Source organism: Asterias amurensis, chromosome 14 (assembly GCF_032118995.1).
Source record: "Asterias amurensis chromosome 14, ASM3211899v1".
Taxonomy (NCBI): Eukaryota; Metazoa; Echinodermata; class Asteroidea; order Forcipulatida; family Asteriidae; genus Asterias; species Asterias amurensis.
In genome coordinates, this window is record NC_092661.1 from 13,922,558 (window position 1) to 13,943,373 (window position 20,816).

Sequence of the window (20,816 nt, forward strand, 5' to 3'; positions counted from 1 at the left end):
TCTACAGATTTACACTAAATTTACACAGATTGAAGATAATGATAGTAGAAAGCTTCCCTGAAAATATTACTTGCGGAGGTGCTGTAGTTTTTGAGAAATGAGTAAAACAATGTCATGAACATAATTTTTGTCTCAGTGATCATAAGACGAACATTATTTTAGCATGCAAAAACGTATTTTCATGACATTGTTTTACTCATTTCTCAAAAACTACAGCACCTCAGCAACTAATAATTTAAGGTAAGCTTTCTACTATCATTATCTTCAAGCAGTGTACGTTTAATGTAAATCTATGGACATTGTGTTTTGTTGTACAAAAAGTACCCAAATCCTTTAACGTCTCTTTCCATACACTCGTACAATTTAAAGCTCGCGAAACTCTTGGTATCTCCAAGGGCAAGCAGGCCTTAAAGACACTGTACACTATTGGTAATTACTCAAAATTATTGTTACCATAAAAACTTACTTGGTAACGAGCAATAAAGAGCTGTTGATATTTTAAAACATTGTGAGAAACGGCTCCTTTTGAAGTAACTTGTTTTTTTTTTGTTTTTTTTTTGTGTTTTTTTTATAGTTTTTTTTTTAGATACATTACCTCTTAGAGGTAATTTCTCACAGGCCTGAAGCCTTTTATTGGGCGTTTGATAGCACACCAATTTTTGCAACAAGGGTTGGTTTTTTCTTTCATTATTCTCTTGCAACTTCGACGACCAATTGAGTCATCATTTACACAGATTTGCTATGTTATGCATACGATACACCAAGTGAGAATGGTCTTTGAAAATTACCACAGGTGTCCATGCCTTTAATCACGTCTCTTTCCACACACTCGTGCAAATTGAAGTTTAATATTAAACTCTCGGTTTCTCACACGGCAAAGATACCTTTTGATTATACATTTTGTTCTTCTTCCATATTACGCTAGTACAAATTGGAAACTATTGGTACCTCCAAGGGCAATGAGAACCCTTGATCATTACCCTCTCTTGTTGTACACTCGAACAAATTAATGTTTATTAACTCCATTACCAGGCCATTGTTCACGTTATTCTCCCTTAATTACTCCTAAAAATTGATGTTTAGGAAACTCTCTGTATCTCCAAGGGTAAAGGACATTTTGCTTCAATGCGCGTCTCTTTCAGGTTGATTAAACACTTCGTAGCTCAAAGGGTAAACAGGCCTTTGCTCTATCTTCCCTACCACTCGTGCCAATTTAAATTTATGAAACTCTTGGTAGCTATTTTGACAACAAAGTGCGGTGAAATAAACAACACATCGATACTGGACATGACTCTCTTGGCGAAACCAAGGACTAGGTACCCCAAAGAAAAGATAATGAGAAATGCCAGTTTAATAATAATAAATAATAATAATAATAAGACGTGTAATGCGCACATATCCACCCTGCTGGGTGTTCAAGGCGCAGTAAAACCAAAAAAAAATAAACAAAAACAAAACACAACACAAAGAAAAACAGACACAACAAAATTAGTCATTGAAAACCTGTGACATAAGATAAGTTTTGAGAAGAGACTTGAATTTTGCGGTGCAAACACAAGATCGAAGATTAAGTGGTAGAGAGTTCCAGATGCGTGGCGCGGCTGAAGAAAAAGACCTGTCACCCCATGAGTGTCGAGACTTGGGTTCAATGAGGAGAAGCATGGAACTTGATCGAAGATTTCTTGATGGAGTGTAAACTTGAAGCAATTCAGAAATATAGTGGGGAGCCTTGCCATTTAGAGCTTTGTGGACAATGAGCATCAGCTTGAAGATGATTCGTTGAGAGATAGGGAGCCAGTGTAGTTGTTTCAGAATGGGGGTGATAGAACAGGATTTTCTAGACAGTGTCACAATGCGGGCAGCAGTATTTTGGAGCCGTTGAAGTCGAGAAATCTGGTTGTTAGGAAGACTGTAGAGAAGAGCATTGCCGTTGTCAAGACGAGAAGTAACAAATGCATGAATGACCTTTTCAGTGGCACTTTTGTCCAAGTACGTACGAATCTTACCTATATTCCTGATGTGATATGATGATAAACGAACAATATTGTTGATGTGTGGCTGAAGTGTTATCGATGAATCAAAAATAACCCCAAGTTCCGAGCTTTCAGCGAGGGAGCTATCCGAGCATCACCGATGGAGATGTATGGCACTGAAACCTTAGTTAACTGTTGACGTGACCCAAAGTTTTAAGATATAGAGGGGAAAATACAAACTCGGGAGAAAACATGCAGTCAGGTAAGGACTGGACACGAAATGCAATCCAGCCATGGATGCAGTGGCGTTACCAGAAAATGTTCAAATAAAAATTAGTCTAAAATTCAGAGATCCTCTAAAAAAAAGGCAGACTCGACGTCACACTTTGGGGCTTGTGAATTACGCCAATCAAAACACAGATATTAACGCTTACGTCACTGCACGTTTATCCAATGAAATCACTGGTTCTGTAAAACCATGATACATGTCTTTATGCATTACAGCAAATAGCATTACTTGCTGTCACATGAGTTTAGGGTAGCATAACCGATTTTAAAATACCAGCTCTGAAGAATACTCATCTGTGGCGCCCTCTTGTGTCAAAGCAAATCATAACATTATTTAAAAAAAGCATTTTTACGGACACACTTGAAATCTGTCACATTTGAAATGCTGCCCTGCCCATCCAGAATAACATTTATTTTACCAAATCAATATTGTGCTTCTAGGCAGCTTTCCCCCAGCCACATTTCTGCTCACGAGTAGGAAAACTTTTGATAAAGTAAAACTTTTGAGTCAAAAATAATCTGCTTACCCAGTCCAGCTGAAATGTACAGACGCCATCTTTATGTCCATATGTGCGCGCGCACGCAGGTTGTGTGGTTTCTACCATTTGCATATCACAAACCAAGGATTTTGTCTGCTTCGACACTATGATGCAGGTTTTATGAAAATCTCCCATATCCTCAATTAACAGTGTCTTTTGCAAAAAAAGTAAATCCGCAATTATATGCGATGACTACGGTTGTTAAAAGTTAAATAGTAAGAAAGTGATGAGAGTTATGTAAAATAATATTAATGTCACTAATTAAATACAGAATGTATGAACTTTCACAATAATTATTATGTACATCGCTTATACCATTTTAAATGGTGTTTATTATTCACTGAAGTACAAAGTTTTTGCCAAGGGCTTTAATTATTACAAGGGAGGGCCTTTGGTAGTAATTCAAAAGATTAATGACAAAAAAAACCATATAAAACACTATTAGAAAAGTCCCCTTTGAAATGTACCATACTTTTAAAGAAAGTGCCGATTTTTCACACACCAGAAAAAAGGTTGTTTTTTTTCTTTCATTATTTTCTTTCAACTTCCGTGACCACCAGTTGACCGAAATTTGTAAAGGTTCGTTATTTTATGCATTATGCTGGCATACACCAAGTGAGGATATTGGTATTTGACAATCAAAAATAAACCCTGCCAGGAGTATTATTGCCTTCAAATCTCTCCAAATGTCGCGTTTGTTATTACTTCTTATCCTTTTAAAGTGCCGTCCATGTACAAATATATACACCCACTTGTGTAAAAGGTGAAGAGTGATTTAAAATACATAATTGGTTTGTACCGTCAAGTGGAGCAAACGGTCCACCAATTTGTGGAGTCAGCAATCTAGTTCTACAAAACATCAGACGGTATTCTGTCATGAATTTCTACGGATTTTATGTGAATCAATATATTTCACTATTAAAATATCTTTTTATATCCCAAAGAGCCCAATTTGAAGGCAACGTGCCCTTCGACTGTCTCGGTATACCATGGGTAAAGAAATATAACTAATTAGATAAATGTAATTAATTAAAGACACTGGACACTATTGGTAATCGTCAAAGACTAGGCTTCACAGTTGGTGTATCTCAACATATGCATAAAACAACAAACCTGTGAATCTTTGAGCTCAATCGGTCGCGATTGAGTTGTGAGATAATAATGAAAGAAAAAACACCCTTGTCACACGAAGTTGTGTGCTTTCAGATGCTTGATTTTGATACCTCAAATTCTAATTCTGAGGTCTCGAAATCAAATTCGTGGAAAATTACTTCTTTCTCGAAAACTACGTCACTTCAGAGGGAGCCGTTTCTCACAATGTTTTATACTATCAACCTCTCACCATTACTCGTTACCAAGAAGGTTTAATGCTATTAATTATTTTGAGTAATTACCAATAGTGTCCACTGCCTTTAACTTAAACAATAAATAATTCCTAACCTCGGCTTGTTCCCCAAAACACGATGAGAACAATTATTTTACATGGGGTTAATCATGCATCAAATTTCATAGAGCTGTTTCAGCAGACAACAGCGCTTAAAGGCAGTGGACACTATTGGTAGTTACTCAAAATAATTATTGGCATAAAACATTTCTTGGTGACGAGTAATGGGGAGAGGTTGATGGTATAAAACATTGTGAGAAACGGTTCCCTCTGAAGTGCCATAGTTTTCGAGAAAGAAGTAATTTTCCACGAATTTGATTTCGAGACCTCAAGTTTAGAACTTGAGGTCTCGAAATCAACCATCTAAACGCACACAACTTCGTGTTGCAAGGGTTATTTTTCGATAACCGATCGAGCTCAAATTTTCTCAGGTTGGTTATTTTATGCATATGTTGAGATACACCAACTGTGAAAACTAGGCTTTGACAATTACCAATAGTGTCCACTGCCTTTAAAGACACTGGACACCTTTGGTAATTGTCAATGACCAGTTCTAACTTGTTGTATTTCAACACTAGCATAAAATCACAAACCTGTGAAAATTTGAACTCAATTGGTCGTCGAAGTTGCGATAGAATAATGAAGAAAAAAAACACCCTTGTGTAATTTGAGACCTCAGCTGAGGTCTCGAATTCAATTCAAATATTTTAGTGAGAAATTACTTCTTTCTCAAAAACTATGTTACTTGCGAGGGAGCCGTTTCTCACAATGATTTATACTAATCAACATCTCCCCATTGCTTGTTTACCAAGTAAGTTTTTATGTTAACAATTATTTTGAGTAATTACCAATAGTGCCCGGTTCCTTTAACAGTTTTTCTGCTAAAAAGTATAAGCAAAATTAACAGAAAACTATTCACACACTGTACATGTGACATGGTGATTTTGCTGGTAATCTTATTCTGTTAAGCAACATTATGTTGTGCTTAAAGGCAGTGGACACTATTGGTAATTACTCAATATCATTATTATCATAAAACCTTTCTTGATTACGAGTAATGGGGAGAGGTTGATAGTATAAAACATTGTGAAGTGACCTAGTTTTCGAGAAAAACAAGTAAATTTCCACGAATTAAGTTTGAGATCTCAGATTTAGAATTTGAGGTCTCGAAAAAAAAAAATCTTTCATTATTATCTCGCAACTCCGACGACCAATTGAGCTCAAATTTTCACAGGTTTGCTATTGTATGCATATGTTGAGATACAGCCAGTGAGAAGACTGATCTTTGACATTTACCAATAGTGTCCAGTGTCTTTAAGCAGCTCTATGAAGTTTGGTCTTGGCGAATGATTTGGAAACATTAAAAACACTTCTTTTTATAAATCAGTAATAAGGACACTTGTTTTATTGATTAAAACTAGCCATGCAGCATGTACAAAGTGTTTAGCAGAATCAGGTCAAAATACAGTTATTAAACATTGCCATTCATAATGTTTAAAATGCAATTTTACAAAAGTGTTAATATATTTACAGGGTTTTTAAAAATGTACAATGGGGTATTTGAAATTGTTAATGTCCCCAAAGTAATGACAGGGAGGCAGTTTATTTAAAAATATTTTCTTTTGCATGTAAATGAGAAGTCTCCCGAACCCCTGAACATCATCTACTCCGCGGTAGTAGAATAAAGCAAGACAGTTCTCTAAGTACAAACTCTACCTGGCAAGTACACACATGGTGTTGTTACCGCAAACCAAATCATATACATGTAAATGCAGTTGGAAAATTTGATGTACATGGTGATTAGTCATTGCAGACACAACGCTCTGAAAAAATGAGTTTTGATAAAATGTTGGCATTTCCTCCTCAAGGTAACCCTCCAGTTGCAAGGAGATCTGGGCCAAATTTCATAGAGCTGCTTAAGCACAAAATTGTGCTTAAGCAAAAAAATACTTGCTTAGTAAAATCAGATTACCAGCCAATACTCCACTCAATTGTTATGCTAAGTAAACAACAGCTTAATACCAGTCACAAGCAATGTATATGGCATGAAATTTGGGCTAGTAACATGTGTAAAATAAGCGAGCTATTTTCGTGCTTAAGCATTTTTTTTTGCTTAAGCAGCTCTATGAAATTGGCCCCTGCATTCAGTTTATAGCAGTGCGGAGAAGCATACCAAAGAGTACAATGTTCTCCATATAACTGAAGAAAATAGCAGCAATTATTCTGTACCGGCCTGTCGCAGCCAAGCCTGATTGTTGAGTCATCAGCCGTCGATTTCACAAAACTCTTCCTAACTTAAGACTAATCTTAGGACTTAGGACGAGTCCCAACCGTGCACTGTAGCATGCAGATCTTACGATTAATCCTAAGTTAGGACGAGTTACTCGTCCTAACTCGAGATAAGACGAGTCCTAACTCTTTGTGAAATCGACGGCAGGATTCAAATACTGGTCTTGATACTTGTGTCCTTGAGCAAGTGATACTCAACTATAATTGCTTCTCATAACCAGGGTTGAGATTTATTACTATTAAAGGCAGTGGACACTATTGGTAATTACTCAAAATAATTATTAGCATAAACCCTTTCTTGGTGACGAGTAATGGGGAGAGGTTGATGGTATAAAACATTGTGAGAAATGGCTCCCTCTGAAGTGCCATAGTTTTCGAGAAAGAAGTAATTTTCTACGAATTTGATTTCGAGACCTCAGATTTAGAATTTGAGGTCCCAATATCAAGCATCTGAAAGCACACAACTTCGTGAGACCATGGTGCAACAAGGGTGTTTTTATCTTTCATTATTATCTCACAACTTAGACGACCGATTGAGCTCAAATTTTCACAGGTTTGTTATTTTATGCATATGTTGAGATACACCAACTGTGAAGACTAGTTTTTGACAATTACCAATAGTGTCCAGTGTCTATAGTTCAGGTGTTTTTTTCTTTCATTATTATCTCGCAAGTTCGATGACCGATTGAGCTCAAATTTTCACATGTTTGTTATGTAATGCACCAAAATGTGAAGGCTAGTCTTTGACAATTACCAATAGTGTCCACTGCCTGTAAGCAAAAAAGTCTGAAACTTGGACACAAATGCAAAGGTACGTTGAAATAATTGTAGCCCACACCTTGAAGTGGTTGAGGCCTTGTGTGTCAGGCGACTTGCATAAAAAAGGGAGCTGAGATGTTTAAAGAATTAAATAAAAGGCCCAGTGACCAGGAGTAATAATGCTTGAAGCACAATGATCAATCTGTAGAATTGGCCTAAATGAAAGTTGATATTATCATTATTAATATTAATATTATAATATTTGGTCCTTGGAAAAAAAGTAGGAACATGTTATTGAGTTCAAGGACTGACCCACATGTACATGTACACATGTCGTAGGCTTGAATAGACTTTTCAGAAAACAAATCAGAAACCAGACTAAAATAGGAAGAATAGGTAAATACGTAATTTTTACATAATACTTTTCTGTGGTGAATACAAGATGCAAAAAGATTCGCCTCAGGCAGGCAGTTGTAATAAGGGAATCAATGTGTGGTGAAGAGGTTTTCAACTAGTGGTTTAGGCCCGCCAAGGCCTGGTTCTTGATAATTTTACCGAGACGAATTCGAGGTAAATTATCAAGAACCATGCCTCGGCGAGTTTAAACCACTAGTTTAAAACTGATTCAACGCACTTTGATTCCCATATTTAAATACCTTTTCGGTCAAAACAAATTGTAATTGTTCAATGATTTCTTTCAACAAAACACCCCTCCAGCTATGAAATGGTAAGGCCCTCGGGTAAACAACTCCTTATACCAAAGCTTGATCTCTCCAAGGAGTCCAAGATATACCACTTGGAATTGCTGTTGTTGGCGGCTTTCCGACTCTGTTATGTCATTAAAAGCCCAGCCATGTTCTTGAAGCTGCTGCCTCATTGCATAAACATCTCCTTTTTCACAGGCAGTGCCAATTTGGGAATTTGTTTTTGAGACGTCTCCAAACATCTTTAAAAAGAGCAGTTATAAACAGTTAAAATACAATTTGGTAAACTCGCAATGTCTCTTCACTAGGAACCCAAAACATGAAACCCTAACCACGACAAACGTTGGGTAAAGATGCACAAGTTCAAACACAGCTTAGAGTTTTCATCCGCCATTGCGGACATCTGGCCATGGTCTCAAAAAGAGGTTGAAATGTCTCTGACAAAGTCGCCCTCGTCTTTGTGTAGAGGGGGAGCCAGCTTGATTCACTTTATGCATAGGAATCCTCGCACGTTGAATAGAAACGTCTCCAGTCTGCTCAAGAATTGCACTTTGCTCTTCCTGACCAATTGCAAGGGCTCTGCTGTTGGTGTCAGCTTGCTGAAGGCCTCGGCCAAACGCTGACAGATGGCAGGATCTGATTGGCTGCTCAGAAGCACATTGACGAGTTTGGTGTACTTTGCCTGGAAACGATCGAAACAAGCGAGGAACACGTAAATTTCTATTGCTTATGACCTGTTTACAAGAATAATCAAACATTGCTGTTTAATTAAACACACAACAAAGCTTAACAGTAAAACATTTCAACAAAATAGTAAATGGCTTGATGTTTTGAACCTAGCAGAGTCTTTTTTTGAAGGCCTTAAGTAAAAACTTCATCATACTGTAGTCGGATATCCCATGGGTATAAATGGGTACATGCAACGGATGAGGTTGATATTGTGCATGAAAAAGCCTTTGAAGCGCCATGGCAGCTAAGGGCTGAAAACTCCCCAGGGAGCTGAGAAAGATGACAGTATAGACCAAATGACCAGGGCACTAATGTAAAGCCCATTGATACATAATTTATTATTACAATTTCAAACTTTCACGACAATTTGACTGCAAAATGAGGCGTGTGAACAAACTTCTAAAGTTTTGTTGCGCTGTTTATTACCAACCAATTTAACATCTATTAAACTTCTAAAGTCTTTGAAAGTCACAGGCATACATGTAATATCTACTACATAGTGTACCTGATGACAGCAGATGAGAGTGTATAGCGCCTCCGATGCTGATGACATTAGATCCATATCAAACGTCTGCATTAACACAACCTTGAATACAACCTGCCAAACACAGAAAAATAAAATTCAATGCAATAAATATTTTTTTCATGATGGCAGTTTTAAAGACAGGTAAAGGTTATTTACAAGTACATAGATGATGTGTCCTGTGACATCACATGTTTACAAAAGAGCCACAAAGCCTGGACTTCCTGCAGGCACGATTTGTACACAGCCTATAATGGAAGAAATCATAAAACCTTACATTTTATGGAGATTGCACTGTCTAATTCCTATCAACTTTTGATATGATGAAAGGGGGCACATCTCAAAACTTGTCCAGCTTTTACTTTCATAGTTCTTGGATTTGTGTGGAAATTATGACACATAATGTCAACTTTCCCATATGACCTATGCAGTATTGTGCCTGCCAGAATACCCAAAGAATGTACAAGGTCACACTTATTGAAAACAAAGTTCACATGGTCTATTAGAAGACGATCAGAGCATACTGATCGAAATGTTGATTCTTTTCAGAACCACCCCAACTCATTTAGAGTTAGTCATTACACAGTGTTACCGTTTACCGCAAACCTTTCCATATCGTTTTTCCACCATGCAAAGTTTCAAATCCTACCTACAAGTACATTATTATGTAGGTGTAAATAATTAATGTTACATAATAAACAACGCAACAACAAAAACACCAATCTTTGAAAATATCAAGAACCCTTAAAACATACAGTGTTACACAATCATAGCCAACATGTAGGGAAAAAAGTGAGCATAGTGCGTTCATGCTCTTCCCTATGACAGATAATTCAAGTTGCAATGTCACTGAAAAGGTTTTTCATTCATCCCAATAATGGGTTACTCTTTTTAAAACAAAATCCCATGGCCACCAAGGGTCGCATTACAGAAAAATATACAGAGAATACGCACTTTACAAAGAAAAAAGAAATAACAGTTACAAAATTGAGACATTATCAAAATTGATTTAGAGATTAACCGATTAATTTTGACAAGACCCCCCTTACCTCAGTGAAATGTTCCATCGCCCTAAACAGAGCGCCGTCTTTGAGTTCGGTGTCGATGCAGTGGGAGGCCAGGGTAGACAGTCCATCCAGGCACATCTTAGTCACGTCAGACCCGTACTCCGTCAGCCCAACCTCCACTGATGCCATGAAGTTGTTAAACAACGATTCCGCCAGCAGCGCGATCTTGTTCGGGAAGAGTTCACAGATGAAGGTGATGAGTTTGAAGTACTCGGAGCATAGAATAGGAAACTGAGAGGACGAGGGGAAAACAAAAATTAGTAGTGACATTTCAGGAATTATATATACATGAAGGTCAATGCTCACACATCACTGAGAATTGAAGAATAATTAAAATGAGACTTATCTTTTCTTCAGCCGCGCCACACATCTGGATCTCTCTACCACTTAGATCTTATCTTTGTAGCATAAAATTCAAATCTCTTATGTCACAGGTTTTCAAGGACTACTTTTGTCACACCATGTATATATGTCTTTTGAGTAGTGTTGGTTCTGAAAAGAACCGGTGAGTAACGACTCAACATTTTGCTCATTACGATGAATCGTTACTCACCGGTTCTTTTCAGAACCAACACTACTCAAAAGAGATATTCACATGCCATTACCGCAAAGCTCTCTTACTTATACTTCCACCATGAAAACTTTCAAATCCTACTTTAGGTCTGACATGACGTTGTGGCTCTGACAGTTTTTGGACTTTTGCCCTTCCCTGGACGGCCTGTGCTTGTTTTATTGTTTGTTTTGTTTTGTCCGAAGAATTAAAATAAAATAAATAAAATATCTATCTTTTCTATCAACAGTTTCTTTACCGGGCAGAAATTAAATCCATGATGTAACGTACCTTTAATAAGCTCTCATTCATGAGAGGCACAACTATGTTGAGACCATGCAGAACGATGTCAGATGACTCTATTGCACTATTCACATCCTCTGCAAACCAAAATCAATTAAAGGGAAGGTATAGGGTTTGGTAATCATTCTTAAAATATTAGTGGCAATAAAAACTTTAAAGTATTTCGGTACTTTTTGTAACGCAAAACACAATGTTCACAGATTTACATTAAACTTCCACCGCTTGAAGATAATGATAGTAGAAAGCATACCTGAAAGTATTTAGTTGATGAGGTGCTGTAGTTTTTGAGAAATGAGTAAAACAATGTCATGAAAATAAGTTTTTACATGCTAAAATAATTTTTGTCTCATGATGAAAATTATTTTCCAGACATTGTTTTACTCATTTTTCAAAAACTACAGCACCTCAGCAAGTTATATTTTCAGGGAAGCTTTCTACTATCATTATCTTCAAACTGTGTAAGTTTAGTGTAGTTCTGTGGACATTGTGTCTTTTGTCCTACAAAAAGTACATAGACCCTTTAAGTTAGGAGGCTACAACAGCTTTTGATAGTATAAAGCATTTTGAGTAACATTTAACTTTGAAGCAATATGGTGATGTAAAAGACATAAGTTTTTATGCCCCTAAACATGAATATGAGAAGTCTTACTGTCAGTAACGTGTTTCAGATTGTGTGATCCCTCTGGACATAAGGCAATCTGATTTTGGGCTAAATCGCAAAAAAAGTTCCATCTTTTGAAATAAGTTTTCACATGCTAGTTTTAAATTATAATTATAATTTGGGGGGCTAATCATCCTTACTCGCAGCTAAGAGCTGAATTGCGAAGGACGCGGCTACGACGTGTTCGAGAAGCAGGCATGCAAGGGCGCCTCTGGCTGCCAGCCACATCAACCCATTATGACCACGGAGCACAGCCAAGATCGAAAGTGTTTGATTTTTCCCGAGGGAGGAAAACCGGATGGTCTGTAAACCCTTTTGGCACAGAGAGAACCAACGCACAACTCAACTCACATATGGCCCCGACCGGGAATCGAACCGGGTCACCTTGGTGAGAGGAAAACGCTTTACGCACACGCCAACCATGCCACCCTTTATTGTATATAGGTCTATCTACATTTAAATGTGTATACAAATAGGTTCCAAAAATCAAAGGTAAATACAATGAAATAAATTATCCTTCAACATGTATAAATATACACAAATAGGAATCAAATATCATTAAAGTAGATCCTTGTAATTTTGTAAAATTGTTGAGAAAATATAATTAGCTTTTGCAAAATGCTTTACCAACCAAAATGGTATAAATCCACAATATAGTTAATGGCCTGACGTTTCGACCCTAGCAGAGTCTTTCTTGAAGGCAAAATGAAAACACAACAAACAAGAGCAGATAACTGTAACATTTTGTATTTTTGGTTACATTTCTTTTTATGCAAGATTGTTATAAAGCTGTTGGAAAGTCTTTGTTCTAAATCACAATAAAGCAAGAGTGTATGGGTGCAAACATGGGTGACGTATCCTCAGCGCTAAGAAAAGTAGATAAACGAACTTGACGTATTTTATACAGAGAAAAATACAGTATGGTTTCGTTCACCAGGTAGACTTTAAAAAATCTGAATTCAGAAAAATATTTGAAATTTCCCATCCCTGCTCTTTGGAACTCACCGTCATCGAGGAAGACAAAGAAAAATACAGAGAAAAATACAGTATGTTTTTATTCACCAGGTAGACTTTAAAAAGTCTGAACTCAGATAAAAATTTTTAATTTCTCATCCCTGCTCTTTGGAACTCACCGTCATCGAGGAAGACAAACATATCTCTAGAGAAGAGGCTTGAGAGTAGTTCCATCATGAGGGAGAGGTCTCTGTATTGTTCCTCCTCGGCTAGGGCCTCTACGCTTATCCTCCCTCGATTGACCTCAGAGTAGGCCTGGAGTAACGCTAGGGATACCTCATACATCTTCATTGACTCTGCCTGTGAGGATTACATACAAACAAATGAACATTCATTAAAATGTTATATCCATGCACAAACTAGCGTAGTACGCCGATACATGTACGAGTGAATTGCGTGCAAATACTTTCACATTTCGGCTGATACGAAAAGAAAACAAAGAATAAAAGATCTGCAAAGAGTTACTCAATACTTATCTGTTTATTTGGGTTCTTTGTAACACAAAGTGTACCAATGATTGTGGCTGAGCACATGTACATGTATATTTCCACCAAAGGAAACCATTGGTTTTTAAGACTGGTGCCTGTCCAGCAGCCGATTTCACGAAACGCCAGGATCAATCCTATCTCGAGTTTGGACGAGTAACTCGTCCTTACTAAAGATTAGTCTAAAGATTAGCATGCTACAGTGCAGGGTTGGGACTCGTCCTAAGTCCTAAGATTAATCTTAAGTTAGGAAGAGTTTGGGAAACCAGACATGGGAAACCAGACTCCACGTACCTGAGTCAGGAAGCAGAGCTGGTGCATGGCGACTTCGACAAACACCTCCAGAACCTGCTCCACAATATCGGAGTAGTTGTGGTAAATCCGCAGTAGGGAAACGCTGTCCCGCAGCATGGGCAGGCAGAAATTGAAGAGGTCGCTGGCTCGGTTGACCTGAGTGCCCACAATGACCCCCTTGAGGAGGGACAAGAGGTGGGCAACTTGGGACTTGACGTCTTCCTCTAGAGCGATGCTGGAGAAGTCCTTGCCGTGGAGGAGCTCCTGGAATGAGTGTTGGACTGGGTGCAGAATCTGCAAAGTACGAGGAAAATATTAATAAAAGCAAAGTATATCTTCGTGAACTATTTTTAATGTTTTAATCCTACGTAATTATACAGACATGCAAGTTTCGAATTGCAAAAAAAAAGAGGAAATGGCCGATCACAGTGAACTTCTGTACACTGTTTTTAACTGTGAAAATTTCATGGTCGCGTTTATGATATATCGCCAAAAAACTTTAATTGGGATACACAATCTCTGGAAATGTAATTCCGAGTATGAGTAATGCATTAAAATTTGGGGGCATAAAGACTTATACCTTTTTGTCACAACCACATTACTTCGAGGTGAAATGTTTGTATCAAAATGCTTTATACAATGTACTACTGAAAGCTGATGCAGGCTTCTTACTGAGTACATGTAAGTCTGTTTAGCCATTAATGTTAAGAATGATTACCAAACATATATCGTTCCTTTGTTATGCATTATAATGGTTAAGTGTCTTACTTATGGACATGAGTATCAAAACCCGAACCCAGACTCTGAATCTGACCTCACTCATTTATTAATTCATTCATTTATTTTTTTTATTTATTTACCTCGTTTTCAAACCGTTGTCTCTCTGGTGTATTGTCCGCTATACATGACCCAGCCATGACGAGGGCTTGCATAAGACATGCACGGACATCAAGTGACAAGGCATCCAGCTTGGATGGCTTTGAAGAGTGCAGCTTGGCGAGCAGCCAGTAGCTTTCAGATCTTGTGGCTGGAATTGCCCTTAGAAGAAGAAGATGAAATAAGATTGATAAACAATTAAAACAAGTGATACACCACAAGGGAAACTGATTGGGTATTATTTTTTTAAATGGGGTTAAACAAAGACAAATTTTAAAGGAAAACTTAAATATTTTGATAAAAGACTTCAGGCCTTATGCCTTTTTCAATTCTGAAAGCACACAAATAAACGCAAAAAAAATGTTTTTCTGTCATCATTCTCTTGCAAATTGGATGAACAGTTGAGTCCAAGTTTTCACTGATAAGTTATTGGGATGCAACAAGTGAGAATACTGGTCTTTGACAATTATCAAAGGTGTCCAGTCCCTTTAAGAATGTGTCTATTTGTTGCACAATTCTGGTACTTACTTGTCTTTCCTATCGACGATGGATACCATGAGATCAATAGTGTCTTTAGCGAGCTCATGTTCAGATGACCACACGATGAGGTTGGTCAGGACCTTCTGCAGCAGGCGGTCAACAACCCACTGACCACCCTGAGAATCCTGACCGAAAGCTGTGTTTATCGGAAGACTTATCTGTTGTATTGACAAGAAGAGGTATAATTAAGATAGCTTGAGAAAAAAAAAAGCAGCTTAAAGTTACTGAACAGTATTGGCAGAGCTGATAAAATAGCTGTAGACAGTGTTTCGTGGTTTAAGTGATCAATCACATACATGAAATAAAAAAAAAATTGCTTAGTTCATGTAAAATAAGGAGAAAATAGTGAAAACCATGCACAATTTCTAGCATGTAATCACATTTTCCTCAATTTTGGTAAGTATAAAAATAACAATGAAATTAGGCATTTATAGAACGCTCTTACACTGGGTCCCACAGCACTTTACAAGAAATCTATACATTAAACCTACACAATAAGGGCATAAATATAGGCACTCATAATGGGAAAGACAGTTCGCCTTAGCAATCAACCATTGAACAGTGACTCTGCGCAACAATATGAGTTCCGAAGAAACTGGGCATTTACTTAAAACACACGATCCAAAAATGTACCTTTGGAACTGTCCGGAGTGTACTGTCAGCAAAGGCCTGGGCAAAATATCATACAGCTGTTTAACAGAAAATTCTGTTTGGCAAAATCCCTTGCTAAGCAAGAAATGAGTGGGGTACCAGTCACACCAGTGGTAAATGTACATCATTCTGGCTGTTAACCTATTGGTGCTGAGCCAGAGATTTCTGTGCTAAGCAAGTTTTTGTGCTTACAGGCTTAATGAACTTGGGCCCAGGTCGTCCGGGATAGCACCATTGTACTGCCATTGTATGTATTGTTTGTGGTTAGTTTGTCCGCCACATTTTAAGCAGTGTTTTCTATTGCCTTACCTCTGAGTAATACTTCTCATGTAATAGTAGATACGGTAAGAGCCATCGTCTTAAACACCACACTACACTACGGCCGACCTGGGGACTGAGAACCTCAGCTAGATCTGAAGACGCTTGCCTCTCCACCTCCGCTAAACGCAGAACTACTGATGTTAACCTAAACAAAGAAGATTAAGATCGTCAGTTTCCCTTGTGGTTTGGTGCACCCCCTTATGCCGGTAGACTATCCCTCTACTGCCCCCCTTCCCTGGTTGTATCGTAACTGGCTATAGGGATTCAACCGCAACTATAATTAAGTCAAAAGAGGGAGCTTAGAAAATGACTGAGCATTTCTCACAACTTTCACAGTCCAATTTAAGTTGGTAGGTCCCATGGGTGGGAAACATACTCGCTCGCAGTTTGGTTGGTCCTTTATCCCCTGCCTTGACCCTGTTACTTAAAAAAAAACATGTTTAAGACCTTGTCGCCCACTCTTTTATTCTCTTATCATACAACCCGCAGTGCCAGCATGTTCTAGCATGGCCAGCTGAAGAATGTGCTCTTGCAACTTCTAAAATCTAACAACATTCTTGTCTGTTGTTTGGTTGTATTGTCAAACCATTTTTGAGTAAAATTAATTCAATTTCAATGTGCAATTTTCAATGTGTAAATTTAGGGGAGTGGCTTATATTCCACATAATTTTTTATATTTTTTATTACCAATTTGCCTCCTATTTAGTTTAAATTTTTTAATTTATGTCAAATTGTTGTAATTCAGCCTTTGTGCTGCGAGGACAGTTTTTTAATAAACCATTTTATCTATCTATCTATCTATATCTATCTATATCTATCTATCTATCTATCTATCTATCTATCTATCTATATCTATCTAACAATCAATACACTGTAGAAGGGGTCTCAAACATTTACATTATAATAGCTTTGCATACATGTACCGATTGTAACAAATAATGAGACAATTTACGCACAAGGGTCCATCTGTGGCAGAGAGCGGCATTTTATGTGTTCTGTAGTATCATTATCTTGTATTGTAAAACGACTAGCTGGGATGGTGGGTGAATCTTACCTGACTACTTTATCTACTTTATCGTCTACTAGGAACGGCTGGGTAATATTGACTGAGGATGTCAGTGCATGTAGAGTCTTCTGCACATCAACGTGAGAGGATTCTGCGATGGAGAACTTCATGATGGCTGGAGGAATCATGGGCGTCTCACCCTTGGACTCGTTGGCTAAGATGAAACCTGAGATAAATGTCAGTAAAGATACTTTACAGGGCCATGCATACATTGCAGAGTTTCATTTATTAGAGGGCAAGGCCATTTTCACTTTACAAGGGGCTGTTCAATTGGAAAGCTTTAGGTCTACAGGGAGTTTTTTTAAGGGGCACCAAGGCCAAGATCCAGGCAACAGAGGCCAGACTCATTGCCAAATGAACCCTGAGATAAATGAGAGTGATACAGGGACTTTACAGGGCCATGCATACATTGCAGAATTTCATCTTGAGTTGAGATGGCAGTGCATTTTTACCACATTTTTCAAAGGGCACTTCTTTTGTAAAACCTTAGGGTCCGTGGGGAAACTTTTGGAGGGGCACCAAGGCCAAGATCAGGGCGACAATAGAGGCTAAAATTAACCATTAGATAAGAGAGAGGGAGAGAGAACACAATGGAGGCACATTGTACACACATACCTGTAATGAGGAGCAGCCAATGCAGGTCCTCATACAATTTATGTAGTTTCTTCATGTCTAGGTCCATGTTGTGAGTGGATGCCACCCCGGTCTTATGATGCTGTAACTTCAGTAGGTGAGACTGTAGACAGGCCACTCTGTCCTCCAGGATCCTAATGCATTAAGAAATGAACACAAGAAAGTTTTAAGATTTGGGCCAAGTCATAATTGGCGAATACGGCTATGGCTACAGATTGATCCACACATTGCATGCATAGAAGTATAGGACATCCTTAGCAACAGTTGCAGCCATATGTAGCCACCGTTCGGATGCGGCCTTACTTTCATTAACAGAGGTGTTGAGGAACTTGTATTACATGTAATAATAATAATACTATAACTCATACTGACAATATTAATTGTATTGCTCATCAGAAGCTGAATTACGAAGGACACGATTAGAATGCGTTCGAGCCAGGGGCATGCAAGGGCGCCTTGGCAGCCAGCCACATCGACCCAAATCCTGCAGTACTGGCTTGTTCCTGCTCGTAAAATTAGTTAATCGAACTAACTGTAAACTTAAGTCTGATTCAAATTATAACGTTGAAAGGAAGCATTTGACGATGCTTAACGCCTTGTAAAAGAGCAGGGACTACAAACACAATGTGATCTTACTTTGAGAGGAGTGGTAAGCTGTGTTCAGGGACGGCCCGCCCCAAGGCCCCAATGCTTCCCAGTTGGTCTTCAAATAGTTCCCTATCGTCCTCCTCTACCTCATTGATGTCATCATCATCTTCAGCCGTCACGCCGTCTTCCCTCTGTCAACCAAAAAGCAGCAAACTCAACCATTAAATTAACAGGTGACCAGGGGATGATTTCACAAAGAGCTAAGATGCAATTCAATCGTAGTTGCTTAGTAAACAGTGATTTTATTTTTTTTTATTTTTATGCAAGTTGCCAGACACACAAGGCCTGAAGGCCACTGCAAGGTGTGGGCTACAATTATTTTTGTCCAGAGGCCATTGCCACCTACTCATAGGGCTGAAACAGGGTTAACCCCTTTACAGTCCATACGGATGTAGGCTTGGGTATCATCAGTCCGAAGCCTGACCGGTAGAGCAGAAAGCACTACCTCCCCAATTTTACATAGCAAGTGTCACGACTGGGATTCTTACTCACACCCTGCTGATCAAACACCAGAGCTTGAATCCGGTGCTCTTAACTGCTCCGCCATGATGTCACAATACAAATCACCATGGTGATACAGACAACTTGTCTTACTTGTATGATGAATTTTAGTGCTTTGTGAAATGGAGGCCAGGGGCAGATTTTCACAAAGAGTTAGGATTTATCTTAGTTTAAAATCAATCGTAATTGCTTAGTAAATTGTGATGTCACAATATAAAATCACTGTGGTGATACTGACAATTTGTCTCGAGATGAATAGTATTGCTTAGTGGGCCTAATTTCATTAAAGCTGTTAAGCAGATAATTTTGCTCAGCACATATCTTTGCTAAGCAAGAATTGAGTGTGGGGTACCAGTCCCAGCAGATTTTCGGCCATACGCTGTATCTGAAAAATGCTACTAACTTTTGAAATGAATGTTCATGGTGTATAATATCTACATCTAAATAGGAATGAAACAAACAGTATTGAACAAACAGTGGGTTCCAATTATTAAACCATTACAAGGAGGGTTTTGGGTCTCCTACGTGTATGAAATGAGACTTGCCTGGTTTCTAAGTCCATCCGGGGCTGCCAGATGACACTGTAGGTGTAGATTGAATATCTGAGTGGCGTGGGCCTTGAAGAAACCATCAGGGAATTTGGAGGAGTTTTCTAGGAGGGTCAGCCAGCATTCTAGAAGCTTGTCATACGCTTCCATGTATTGCTGGTCATCCTTGTGCATCTGCAAAATAAAAGGAATCAAGAAACCGTCATATCACCTGTTTAAGACAGAGGTTACTAATAGGGGTTACAGGGGAAATCTGTCCCCCAGAGGTTTTGTCCCCCATTAGGGAAATTAAGATGGGCTGAAGGAGGTTGATTCAAAAGAGGGCGCTATGAGAAGAAGTTTGCACACAGTTCCCTAGAACCTCTGGCGTCACACTTCAAGACTTTTGAATAATGCCAGATACCAGATATGTACCTGCCTGTCAATTCACCCATACATGTCAAATATTGCATAGTGAAAAAAACCCAAATAACACGATGTAGAAACATTACGCACACGCTGCATGCAGGCAATCGAAGCTGACAAACATCGATCTTCAGACTAATCATAACACAGACATGGAAAACTTTAAGACACTGGACACTCAATCTATTTCTGTGGGCTAAACACAAAGGCCAAAATTGTTAATAGCCCCCTCTTGTGATCACTTCAACTAAATCCAACATACAATGTACAGCAAGTACAACTTTGGTTTTTGTAAAAGTACTGTGCAGTTCAGTCCAACCCTGTACAATTCAAGACACAAAACAATATTTGTATTATATTAAGTATGAAAATGTCTTCACACAAAGTGCTTGAAATACTTTTGCTAGAGGAATAGGGACTGCCAACATTAGGGCTAGATATAACAGTTGAGCACCAGGGGTGAATTTCACAACGGTAGTCCTATCTTAGGACTAGTCCTAGGCAATGCTACGTAAGAGATAGGACTGGTCCTAAGTTAGGACCAGTAACTCATCCTAACTTAGGACTGGTCCTATCTCTTAGCATTGCCTAGGACTAGTCTTAAGTTCCGAGGACTACCTTTGTGAAATTCACCCCAGTAGAGATTTTGTGTGCCCCCCCCCTATATGGGAAATTAATTTAGGCTGAATGAAGGGGGAGAATTCAAAAGAGGGCGCTATCAGAAAAAGTATGTACACTGTTCTCCATATGGGGGACAGAATTTCCAGGGAGGACAGAATCTTCTGCTACACCACACCATCACACCCCGAAGGTCACAGCTTCAAGTCCTGTTTCTAGTCAACTTGTCTTTGACCCCAACTTTTTAATTTCACACTTGAAAAAAAGTTTCCTCAAAGTTTTGATTTGTAGGCTCCAAAAGATCTTAAACCAAAAGTATTTAAATGTGGAGTTCAAACATTGGATGAGGTTGGTTCAATCTCCAATCTTACTCCCTTCTCATATGGTATTTGGCTCTTGAAAAAAGTAGGAATGTTTTTTATCAAGAACAAGGGCTTACCAACATGT

The 20,816-nt window shown here is 38.4% G+C and overlaps 1 protein-coding gene across 1 annotated transcript in view; it reads right to left on the reverse strand.

The window, feature by feature from the left end:
- Positions 1-3,189: 3,189 nt before the first annotated feature.
- Positions 3,190-20,816, reverse strand: part of LOC139947199 (exportin-4-like) — a 67,338-nt gene continuing 49,711 nt past the window's right edge. The window contains exons 10-22 of the mRNA XM_071945069.1: positions 19,344-19,520; positions 18,286-18,428; positions 17,632-17,783; positions 17,005-17,182; positions 15,939-16,095; positions 14,967-15,136; positions 14,423-14,600; positions 13,563-13,856; positions 12,903-13,083; positions 11,097-11,185; positions 10,238-10,486; positions 9,171-9,263; positions 3,190-8,618 (exon numbers count right to left, since the gene is read on the reverse strand). Coding sequence (XP_071801170.1) covers positions 8,421-8,618; positions 9,171-9,263; positions 10,238-10,486; positions 11,097-11,185; positions 12,903-13,083; positions 13,563-13,856; positions 14,423-14,600; positions 14,967-15,136; positions 15,939-16,095; positions 17,005-17,182; positions 17,632-17,783; positions 18,286-18,428; positions 19,344-19,520 — 2,259 coding nt within the window. The 3' untranslated portion in view covers positions 3,190-8,420. The remainder of the gene's footprint in view (positions 8,619-9,170; positions 9,264-10,237; positions 10,487-11,096; positions 11,186-12,902; positions 13,084-13,562; positions 13,857-14,422; positions 14,601-14,966; positions 15,137-15,938; positions 16,096-17,004; positions 17,183-17,631; positions 17,784-18,285; positions 18,429-19,343; positions 19,521-20,816) is intronic.